The sequence below is a fragment of the Salvelinus sp. IW2-2015 genome, linkage group LG4q.2, assembly GCF_002910315.2.
Source record: "Salvelinus sp. IW2-2015 linkage group LG4q.2, ASM291031v2, whole genome shotgun sequence".
NCBI lineage: Eukaryota > Metazoa > Chordata > Actinopteri > Salmoniformes > Salmonidae > Salvelinus > Salvelinus sp. IW2-2015.
Genome location: NC_036843.1, coordinates 27,407,407 through 27,419,710, shown reverse-complemented (window position 1 = coordinate 27,419,710; position 12,304 = coordinate 27,407,407). Strand labels below are relative to the sequence as shown.

At 44.8% G+C, this 12,304-nt stretch overlaps 1 protein-coding gene across 1 annotated transcript in view; it reads right to left on the bottom strand.

The window, feature by feature from the left end:
* Window positions 1–12,304, bottom strand: part of LOC111963081 (dynein axonemal heavy chain 6) — a 71,127-nt gene that overhangs the window by 22,465 nt on the left and 36,358 nt on the right. The window contains 20 exon segments of the mRNA XM_070443310.1: window positions 421–480; window positions 800–1,245; window positions 1,439–1,683; window positions 2,966–3,087; window positions 4,177–4,407; window positions 4,766–4,981; window positions 5,283–5,423; window positions 5,572–5,667; window positions 5,751–5,882; window positions 6,130–6,289; window positions 6,519–6,613; window positions 8,094–8,219; window positions 8,398–8,506; window positions 8,634–8,815; window positions 8,994–9,188; window positions 9,275–9,433; window positions 9,921–10,118; window positions 10,911–10,997; window positions 11,182–11,349; window positions 12,156–12,300. Coding sequence (XP_070299411.1) covers window positions 421–480; window positions 800–1,245; window positions 1,439–1,683; window positions 2,966–3,087; window positions 4,177–4,407; window positions 4,766–4,981; window positions 5,283–5,423; window positions 5,572–5,667; window positions 5,751–5,882; window positions 6,130–6,289; window positions 6,519–6,613; window positions 8,094–8,219; window positions 8,398–8,506; window positions 8,634–8,815; window positions 8,994–9,188; window positions 9,275–9,433; window positions 9,921–10,118; window positions 10,911–10,997; window positions 11,182–11,349; window positions 12,156–12,300 — 3,313 coding nt within the window.

Genomic DNA, 12,304 nt, shown 5'->3' with positions numbered 1-12,304 from the left:
AAAACTTCCAAGTTCCATTTTCACACTGTTTTAGAACGAACAAACACCAGTATGGATTTTACAACAAATATTCCAAAAGTATATGTTTCTTGTCCTATAAACCTGTTAATTCACTGGCTGGGTGGATGCTTGCCAGAAAACTAAATAGAAAAACTCAATCACGCTCCACGTAAGATGCGTAAAACCCAAAAGAAAATAGCATGTTACCTGTCCATGATTGTTACTCTCATTACTGTTACCTTGTATATACCCTCAGTGATGGCGTTCATCTCATCAATACTGTACTTGTATATACTCCATGATGGCGTTCATCATCATCAATACTTACTGTATATACTCTCAGTGATGGCGTTTCATCATCTCAATACTTTACCTTTATATACTCTCAGTGATGGCGTTCATCATCATCAATACTGTTACCTTGTATATACTCTCAGTGATGGCGTTCATCATCATCAATACTGTTACCTTGTATATACTCTCAGTGATGGCGTTGATTCATCATCATACTGTACCTTGTATATACTCTCAGTGATGGCGTTCATCATCATCAATACTGTTACCTGTATATACTCTCAGTGTGTGCGTTCATCATCATCAATACTGTTACCTGTATAATACTCTCATGATGCATTCATCATCATCAATACTGTTACCTTGATATACTCTCAGTGATGGCTTCATCATCATCAATACTGTTACCTTGTATATACTCTCAGTGATGGCGTTCATCATCATCAATACTGTTTACCTTGTATATACTCCCAGTGATGGCGTTCATCATCATCAATACTGTTACCTTGTATATACTCTCAGTGATGCATTCATATTTCATCATCTTGAGGAGACGAAGGTTAAAGTCCCCCATGTTGGGAGCACATGTTCCAGGCACCACCACAGCCCTCCTCAGGCTTTTAGCTCCAGCCGGGCGCAGGGTGCCCGTCACAGGCATGGACACGTCCAGGGTGGGCCACTCCTGGCCTTCCGTAGCCACCTGCAAAGCTTTCACATACATGTCATTGAACCAGTCCAGGGAGAACTGGTACATGTAGTTGATCTGGGTGAGGTCGGCCAGGACAAAATACAGGTCTGCACCACGGTTAGCGATAGGGAGGTACTTCTTGCGGACRTCGTCGATCTCCTTTTCCTTGTCCTTAGCCGTCTCAACTCGCACGGAGATCTCATTGGAGGTGACCTTGGACTTTTTCAGGTTATCAACGAGGTCCTGGTCYTCCAATATGTGTCCTGAAGCAAGACAAAGTATTAGTGTTTTAATATGTCACATTTTAGGCGAAGGGAGACAATGTGCTCATCTCTATCTTTTCTCTATCCTCTTAGTAAAAACAATAGTGAAAGAGTGCTAGAAGATTTTTARGTTACATTTAGGGACAGGTGGAACGGCACAAAATCCATCCACCCYRCRKCCTCCCTCCCTCACCCTGGGTGTCCTGCAGCAGCAGCAGGGACCTGTTCTCCAGCTCGTGAAGGCTGAACAGGTCAGCAGTAATAGTGTGGAGGAGCTGGTTGTGGTGCAGCTCTAGCTCCGGCTGATACAGAGACACCGCGCTGGACAGCAGCTGCTCCTGCAGACACTCGTACTCTACCGAGAAGTTGATCAGCTTCACCAGGACACACACTGCCGGGAGGAAGTGGGGATTGGGCAGACAGGTGGCCAGGTAGAGCCTTCGGTGAGAAAGAGAGGAGAGGGGAGAGGAGGAGGAGAAGGCAGGAGATGAGGAGGAGAGGAGAGGGGAGAGGAGGAGGAGAAGGCAGGAGATGAGGAGGAGAGGAGAGGGGAGAGGAGGAGGAGAAGGCAGGAGATGAGAAGAGGAGGAATGAGGAGGAGGGAGGGGAGGAGGAGAAGGCAGGAGAGAGAGGGAGAGGGGAGGAGGAAGGCAGGAGATGAGGAGGAGAGGAGAGGGGAGGGAGGAGAAGCAGGAGATGAGGAGAGAGAGAGGGAGAGAGGAGGAGAAGGCAGGAGATGAGGAGGAGAGAGGAGAGGAGAGGAGGAGGAGAAGGAGGAGATGAGGAGAGGAGGAGAGGAGAGAGGAGGAGGGAGAAGGCAGGAGGAGAGGAGGAGAGGGGAGAGGGAGAGGAAGGCAGGAGATGAGAGGAGAGGAGAGGGAGAGGAGGAGGAGAAGGCAGGAGGGGAGGAGAGGAGGGGAGAAGGCAGGAGATGAGGAGGAGAGGGAGGGAGGAGGAGAAAAGCAGGAGAGATGAGGAGAGGGAGAGAGGAGGAGAAGAGCAGGAGATGAGGAGGAGAGGAGGAGGAGAAGGCAGGATGAGGAGGAGGGGGAGAGGAGGGAGAAGGCAGGAGAGGAGGAGGAGAGAGAGGGGAGAGGAGGAGGAGAAGGCAGGAGATGAGGAGGAGAGGAGAGGAGAAGGCGGAGAGGAGGAGGAGAGGAGAGGGAGAGGAGGAGGAGAGGGCAGGAGATGAGGAGGAAGAGGAGAGGGAGGGGAAGGAGGAGGAGAGGCAGGAGATGAGGAGAAGGAGAGGAGGAGGAGAGGCAGGAGATGAGGGGAGAAGGGAGGAGATGAAGAGGAGAGGAGAGGGGAGAGAGGAGGAGGAGAGGCAGGAGATGAGAGAGAGAGGAGAGGGGAGAAAGGCAGGAGATGAGGAGGGAGGGAGAGGAGGAGGAGAAGGCAGGGGATGAGGAGAGAGAGGAGAGGGGAGAGGAGGGAGGAGAAGGCAGGAGATATGAGAGATGAGAGGGAGAGGAGGAGAGAGGGCAGAGATGAGGAGGGAAGAGGGGGAGATGAGGAGGAGAGGAGAGGAGAAGGCAGGAGATGGGAGGAGAGAGAGGGTAGAGGAGGAGAAGAGGATGGAGGATTGGAGGAGAGGAGTGAGAGAGGACTTGTGACAATTTATAAGAACTATTCATATTGCTTCAAATATGAACATTTATATTTTTTAATGAAGGGTAATTTTATGAAAATAAGGGCTCAATTGAATGAGTAAATATACCTAAAGTTGGGATTGTACTCAATTTCAGTGTCTCCAATTTTGATGAATGATTGACCCTCACGTATTGTAAGGTTCTTGATCAGGATTGGCTGAAGACAGGGATCTATGTTCTCAAGAACATCCTGAAAAAAGAAGAATGGTCAAAGGGAAGGATCGATAAGGACTAATAATCTTGATCTCATTTAGTACATCAATTTCATTTCCCACCAGAGATGTTTCCATCAAATTGACTTCTTGTGGATAAAAGGCTGTGCGTGATGACGTAGAGTACATAAAAATACCTTTTGTTATTAAATACCCAAGTCCATCGCATTTTCAACTCTACTGATGGTTTTGTCACTAAAACTGTTGCGTTATATAATGAATGTGCTCACTCCTGTGTTGGCACGCGCGCTCTAGCCAACAGCTCGCAGATACAGTGTGGGTATAGCCTACATCAGGGGTATTCAACTATTACCTTACGAGGTCCGAKGCCTGCTGGTTTTCTGTTCTACCTGATAATTAATTGCACCCACCTGGTGTCCTAGTTCTACATCAGTCCCTGATTAGAGGGCAACAATGAAAAAAGGCAGTGAAACTTGCTTTGAGGTCTAGAGTTGAATTTGATGGGCCTACTTGATGAGGTTATTATGGACAAAAGAGCGCCAAAATATMTATTTGTCAAACGGCAGCCAAGCATCGATCAGAATAAGACCCTCTATATTTATTGGAAAGCAGCATTAAGCTCATTACTGTGAACTTTCACCCCCCTGTGAAGTTCATCATAACCGATTTCATCTGTAGCCTAATAAACTGCATGTTTTCCCGAGTCGTATGGGAGGACCAKAACATATCATCGTATGACTCCACATATACTTCGATATGATGGTTATTAGATCAATAGTTTCCACTGCCATTTCTCGCATACTTATTTTTACAGACACAAAAAGATCCCACCTTGTCTAGCGTATTTTGTTTTGTCGACATGTGGAATGTTTACAGACAAATTAGCCGTTTCCATTCACATGTACTTTACTCTGATAAAAAGGTTGGATGGAAACCTGGTTACTGTTGGGAATCACAATCTTTGATTCTATATTGTAGAATTAAAATCAATCAAATGTGTCTATTTTAAATGGCAATACCTGAATAAGGGATCAACACAGAGGCGCTGGAGGACATGTGTCAAAAATTCTATGCTCCCCAAAGAACTAAAGGGTTTAAGCAAGTACCTGAATAAGGACAGCGTCCCCCATGCGAATGGCCCTCTCCACTGTCTTCATATAGTTGGGGTCTGAGGCCAGCATCTTCCTGAGCCTGACCCCCTCCATAGAGCTTATCCACCTGGTGGCCTGGCCCTGGGGGTCGATCAGCAGGGGCCAGTGGGGACCGTTCTTCACGATCAAAGCATTCTCTGTGGAGTTCTGATCTGGTGGKAGGCCTGTGTTCTGCCAGTGTCTCACCTGAGGGAGATAAGATTTTTTRGATATCATTAAAATGTTGAGAAAARAGCTAAATCTGGTGCATTATGGCAATACATGCCAAAACAAAATGTGTGTGTTGTTGTTTGTAATTTCAAAAAAATATTCTGTGAACATTCACATGAGATTGAGCTTTATGATCCATTGAGGCGGATATCGCCCCAGAATGCTTTGAATCCACTATCGTGCGGAGCTATACCTCTGAAGTAAATGAGACTAATGTTAAGAGATTACTTGCACCACTGAACGTCGAGTGCATTTATGCATTTAGTGCGTCTGTCAATGCTGACAGTTTTGTAAGTTGCTTKGGATAAAAACGCCTGCTAAATGACCACATCACCTGGTTCTTCTCGGTCATGGCTGAGGTGAAGGTGTACTGAGGAGAGACAGGGATCTCCATGTTGTGGCAGAAGTCCAGCCACTTCTTCACCATGGCTTTACGGTAGTCGGCCGTCAGAGGACCACAGTACGTGATGAACGCTGAGGAAACCATGACGTCACCCACTATGTGCTGCAGCTTGTTGTCCAAGTCACACACTGCTTTCTCCCAGCGATCCTGATACACAGAGATACACACAGACACACAGGGCAACAGGCAGGTCAAATCAACAGAAAGCACGCATGGAAGAAATCAGCATTCAAAGTGTCATTGTAGGGATGCATCTCTTTTGGAGTTTAATTTGTACCTAAAACAGTGAKATTTTCATCTAAAAAAACATATGTATCGGCAGAAATATCGTAATCGGTGTATTCTGACTCCCAAAGACTGGTATCGAATCAGATCCATAAGTCCCATATCGGTCTGGCTTTATGAAATTCAACAATATTTACTATTGTATCGGAACTGTTTGTAGGACCTTTTCATTAGACAGGGCTGATATGAGTGAAGCAGCTCTCTGCACTCTGTTCGTGGTCCTCTCTTTACGTCTCCCCAGCTCCTGTCTCTCAGACACACTGGCATCGTAGCGGTCCTCCAAAGCTTTCTGATGCTCCTCGATCTAAACAGACAGCACAGAACAATCAATCATCAACCAATTAAATCAATCAATCAATTCATTGATAAAGCATACACTGAACGGAGAAACGAGCCCTTGTCATTTGTGTGAATTAATTATCAAACACGTTGTCAAACAGTAAATATCTTACCTTCGATAGTCTTTTCTGCTTTTTCATCAGATTAGATTCTGATTTCACCAATGCTGCTTGAGCCACGTTGACTTTGTTCTGTTTGGGCTGAATTATCTGGGGAAGATAGGACATCATGAATAACAAAAAGGTCATATTTCCTTCTGGAGAACTAAAGGCATACAACAGTCAAAGTGTACCTTGTAGACAGCATGGTAGTGCTCCAAAGCCAGCACCCAGAAGCAGATAGAACGACAGGCTATAGACACCATGCCCACCTTGGCAGGGTTAAAGTCAGGACACTTAGAATACCTCCTCAACTTCAGAAACACCTACAGAAATTCAAACATAGTATCATGCAGTATTATAATATATGCCATWTAGCAGACACTTTTATCCAAAGRGTGCATRTTCCCTAGCGGGAATCAAAACCACAACCCTTGGSGTTGCAAGCGCCATGCTCTACCGACGGAGCCACACAGGYCCACAAGACAGTTKTAAACAAGTATAATAAACAAGAGAATCTAAAGCTWGAAGATAAGCACATCTCAAGGTATGATTGGGGCCTAAATACCGTACCTTCTCTGGCAGGCTGTCTTTGTCCAGGCTGACCAGTCTCTTGAGGAAGCCAGGGTCTCCTAGCAGCTGTTTAGCTGTAGTCCAGTCAGGCTTCTGCTGTAGCAGGATGCAGACTGCATGCATCACTGTCAGGACCAGTTCTGGAGGCTTGGTGTACACTCTGGAGCAAAAATATTGAACAGGAGATCCATACATTCAATTCAGAATGAATTCAGTATTACATATTGACAGTGTGTCATATTGATTCGTTGCCTCAAAACATTAGTTCTACTTGGATTTTTTTTTTGATCAGGTAAATTTGACAACAATATTGTAAACCCCTCCCCAAGTGTTTATGAAAGGAAAAGGCATGCTTAGGTGAAGAATTAAGCATGATTTTATTCACTTGCCTTATTTCTGAAATGTCGCTCTTTTGCAGTGCATCTAAAGCTGAAACTGCTTTCTCCAGCAGAGGTAAAACTTTATTCAAATCTGCCGTGGCATCCTACAAGTTTTACAACACACAATGGGAACAAATGATTTACATAAACAAAATGTTACTCACAGTCAACAGAGAACACATTTATCAAAGGGTGAGTGTGGGTGTATGTAGCACTCTCATAAAAACATATTGATGTTCACCTCACCTCTGCATATTCATATTGATGTTCACCTCACTCTGCATATTCATGATTGATGTTCACCTCACTTCATCAATGTTCGCCACTGATTTCATATTGATGTTCTCCTCACCTCTGCTAATTAAATTCACCTCACTTGCAATTCAATTTGATGTCACCTCACCTCTGCATATTCATATTGATGTTCACTCCCTCACCTCTGCAGATTCATATTGATGTTCACCTCACCTCTGCATATTCATATTGATGTTCACCTCACCTCTGCATATTCATATTGATGTTCACCTCACCTCACCTCTGCAGATTCATATTGATGTTCACCTCACCTCTGCAATTATATTGATGTTCACCTCACCTCTGCATATTCAAATGTTCACTCACCTCTGCATATTCATATTGATGTTCACCTCACCTCTGCATATTCATATTGATGTTCACCTCACCTCTGCATATTCATATTGATGTTCTCCTCACCTCTGCATATTCAAATTCACCTCACCTCTGCAGATTCATATTGATGTTCACCTCACCTCTGGCAGTATTCATATTGATGTTCCCTCACCTCTGCATATTCAATGATTCACCTCACCTCACCTCACTCTGCAGATTCATATTGATGTTCACCTCACCTCTGCATATTCATATTGATGTTCACCTCACCTCACCTCTGAATCATATTGATGTTCACTCACTCTGCATATTCATATTGATGTTCACCTCACCTCTGCTATCATCACTCACTCTGATTCATATTGATGTTACCTCACCTCTGCATATTCATTATTGATGTTCACCTCACCTCTGCATATTCATATTGATTGTTCACCTCACCTCTGCATATTCAAAATTCACCTCACCTCTGCAGATCATATTGATTTCACCTCACCTCTGCATATTTCAAATTCACTCCACCTCTGTCATATTCATATTGACTTCTCCTCACCTCTGCATATTCAAATTCACCTCACCTCTGCATATTCAAATTCACCTCACCTCTGCTATTCGATATTGATGTTCACCCGCACTCGCATATTCATATGATGTTATCACCTCTGCATATTCATATGATGTTCACCTCACCTCACTCTGCAGCATTTCATATTGATGTTCAACCTCACCCCTGCATATTCATATTGATGTTCACCTCACCTCTGCATATTCATATTGATGTTCACCTCACCTCACCTCTGCATATTCATATTGATGTTTCACCTCACCTCTGCATATTCATACTTGATCTTCACCTCACCTCTGCATATTTCAATATTGATGTTCACCTCACCTCTGCATATTCATATTGATGTTCACCTCACCTCTGCATATTCATATTGATGTTCACCTCACCTCTGCATATTCATGAACGATCCGTGTTTCTTGCAACATCATGTCTTCTTCCATTTTGACGATGGCTCGGACTTGTTCCACAGCTTGAGAATCCTCTTTCAGTTTACTCATCAATATCTCTATTTCCTGTCCAAAACACAGCCAGTCAGTCACACACCATCAGTCAGTCAGTCACACACACAATCAGTCAGTCACACACATAATCAGTCAGTCACACACACACACAATCAGTCAGTCAGTCAGTCTCTCTCTCTCTCTCTCAAAATCTGAACACCCTATCTTGATATTGAATCCTCTTATTTACCTTTGACTTCTCCTCTATCTGTGGGCCCAGAGTTAGCAGCTCATCTTGCATGACAGTGACTAGAGATGTTGCCTCAGATAATATAGAGAGTCCATTACTAAAGCGATCTCTGTGGGAAAAACAGACGATATACAGTCCATTCAATATTACTCTCCGCTCAGCAAACATCATTTCCAAGAAAATAACAGTCACAACCAACAAATCAATCAATCAATAAATCAACCTCCAACCTTTACCTGACATTATGGAGCTTAGACCCCTCTGAACGACACATCTTGGTGAAGGTGTCTATGTACTCGATGAAAGTACTGGGGACTATGTAGTAGGGCCTTCTCATCTCCTGCAGGTACTGAGCAGCCATCTGGGTTGAGCTGTAGTGGATATCCACACACACTCTGGCTACCTTGTTCTGCAGGACCTGAAAGGTAGACAACTGGGGTTCRAGATTCTGGACCTAATCCTCATTCAATATGTACAATTAACCTTATTTGGTTTTTGGGTTATTTCATGTACACATTTGCAGATAAAAGTTGAATTGTAGTACACATACAAATAGCGCTTGTCATTTTTKTCTGGTGAATGGGGAACTACTGTACCTGTCCGAGCCAGTCAAAGTCGTCAGAGTTGATGTAGGTGCTGTTGGCTACCTGCAGCAGAGCGTCTTTAGACCACTCGCTGTACCAGTCTATGTAACAACAGGAGAGCAGGGCCGGGTGGGCCCAACAGTACTGTCTCAGACGCATCCCAGCAGGGCTCAGGGCCAGGACGATGTGTAGTCTCTGATGAACTTGCTAAAGAAGAAGAAGAAGTCAAATGCTTCTTCTCAAACCATGGCATAAATCAACAAATCTACAGTGAARATTATACCGTATTGTACCTCTATGAAAAAAGAGTACATCTCCTCTCTATTTTCACCGATAGAGCTCTCCATTGTTGACTTGAGATCCACAGTGATTGAATCAATCTCATCGTTGTCAAACAGGCCAGGGACATCACCATATTTCAGAATGCAGTTCAGATCCTCAAGGACTGACTCCTTTGAACAAAACACAGAGAAGATGTCACAGGTGATCAATAGAATGGACTACTTTTACTAACGATACCGATCAAGGGACCAGGCTAGCTAACGATAGTACGTAACATCTGAACCAGGCTAGCTAACGATAGTACGTAACATCTGAACCAGGCTAGCTAACGATAGTACGTAACATCTGAACCAGGCTACTAACGATAGTACGTAACATCTGAACCAGGCTAGCTAACGATAGTACGTAACATCTGAACCAGGCTAGCTAACGATAGTAGTAACATCTGAACCAGGCTAGCTAACGATAGTACGTAACATCTGAACCAGGCTAGCTAACGATAGTACGTAACATCTGAACCAGGCTAGCTAACAGTAGCACATCTGAACCAGGCTAGCTAACAGTAGCACATCTGAACCWGGCTAGCTAACGACAGAACGTAACAGATATGGACCAGGCTAGCTAATCTTTCTACTGTCTTTCACACTTTAAACTGACCTTGACAATGTCTGAGTCAGTGATGAGCAGCACAGTGTTTTTACGGTGGATCCCGGCCTGTCTGAACACCCTCTTCAGGTCATCTCTGAAGTCTGAGTAGCTGCAGTTCCGGCAGACAGACAGCCTGTAGAGATGGCTTCCAGACACATGACAGGCCAGAGTCACACACTCCTCCTTCCCTGTGCCATCCAGTCCAATCTACACAGAGGAAATAAAGTGGTCAGTCATTATCAGTAATCAATCAATTGATCAATCATTCAATCAATGAATCAATGAATCAAATAGCAGGAAGGAGCCATGAATGTGTAATAGTGATGCAATAGCCATTGGGAACCTGAACAACATATTATTGAGCTATATGGTTTATCCTTCAGTTAGTATAGTATTGTTAAATTAAAACAGTTCTAATTCAAGTGAACAGGAGTACACGATAAGTACACAAAGAGTGGAGAACGWTAACGAGAGAGTTTTTTCCCCCTTTCCCTCCGATGATAAAACATTGACGACCAACCAAAAAAAGGTTATATTAAATCGTTATTGTTTGTAGGTGCGCTAGGCTGCTCGGAGAGAAGAGACAGCAGAGGGCAAGGTAAGCTTGCCTGAATAACTGGGCATGTGTGAGCATATTGGTGGCCACATTAATTACATGTACATTGAAGTGTTATTTGCGAACACACCCTGACGAACGAACACACGAACACACCTGAAGCGGTGAATGGTCTGTGTTGTWACTATGACAATGAACACACCCTGAATCACGAATCGTCTGTGTTGTCACTATGACAACGAATGCACGTTATTACTAGGCCTACAGCTGCCACAGGATGTCTTGATCAGTTGACTGACAGGTGTACTGCAGAATGATAAACGGTCCGTTTACAGTTATTTCTAATTTATCGTTACAGTTACCGTCCACACTCTAAAAGAGAGCATACAGGGAAAGTGTCTTAGTGACATCAGAGGTCTAAAAGGTGTGTCCAGGACAGGTACCAGCATCATGTGTGCTCCCTTCAATCTGAAAACCCGGGCGGCTCTAGTGATGTGTTCCACTGCCTCCCTGAAAAACACCATGGGGAACTACACACACACACACACACACACACACACACACACACACACACACACACACACACACACACACACACACACACACACACACACACACACACACACACACACACACATCAAATTGTATTGGTAACATGCATGTGTTTAGCAGATGCTACTGTGGGTGAGTCAGTGTGGCTAAAGTGAACTGTACCTGAGAGGCTTTCCTTCCATGACTAGCGTGACACTCCTCCAGTACAGCCTGGATCTTCTTCAACTCTGGCAGGTGCTTATAGATCCTAGAAGCAGTTGGGATGCTCATATCCAGGAAGTCTCCGAATGTTATGGGTTCTCTCATCAGCTCCTCTGGTGGCCAGGACACCTTAACAGTCATGCACAAACAAGTTACAAGAAAAAGTAGCTGGAAAGTAATTTTACGCTCAGTTTACGCTCATTTTACGCTCAGTCATTTTACGCTCAGGCCAGTTTATTAGGTACACTACCCCGTTCATGGTTCGCTCCTACAGACAGTGAGTCACGTGACTGTGGCTTGCTATATAAAGCAGGCAGACAGGCATTGAGGCATTCAGTTACCATTCCATTGAACGTTAGAATGGGCTAAATTTGCGTGGTATGATCGTCGGTGCCAGACGCGCCAGTTCCAGTATCTCAGAAACGGCCGGCATCCTGGGCAAGGAGTCGCTAGAGCGCGATGGGACAAGAACCTCCCGGCCYGCCCTCCCCTAACCCGGYCGATGCTGGGCCAATTGTGCGCCGCATCATGGGTCTCCAGGTCGCGGCCGGCTGCGACACAGCCTGGGATCGAACCCGGGTCTATAGTGACGCCTCAAGCACTGCGATGCAGTGCCTTAAGACTGCTGCGCCATTCGGGAGGCACTTTTAACTACTTTCAACACATAGGAATTTGGTTGTCTCACCTAGCTATCTGAAGATGAATGCACTAACTGTAAGTCGCTCTGGTAAAGAGCGTCGGCAAAATGTCCCCAAATAAATCCTTTTATAAATGCAACACAGAATCAAAATTTGCATAAGCTTGGCATAAATGGATAACAGTAGAAGAAAAGAGAACTCATTCTGAATGGCCTGAAGTGCGTCTACAGTACACATTTCAGCAGTTGAGTTACTGTGTACACGTGAGACCTCTCTTGACACGTTGGCTACCAGTACCTTGAAGTAACTGTGCAGCTCGTTGGACAGTATCTGAAAGAACAGTTCTCTGTCCTGCTCGTTGACCAGGCGGTCGTGGAACACCCTGGAGGTCTCGTGGGAAAACAGGTAGGCTGCAGCCTCCTCTGAGTTTAGCTCAGAGTCGCTGG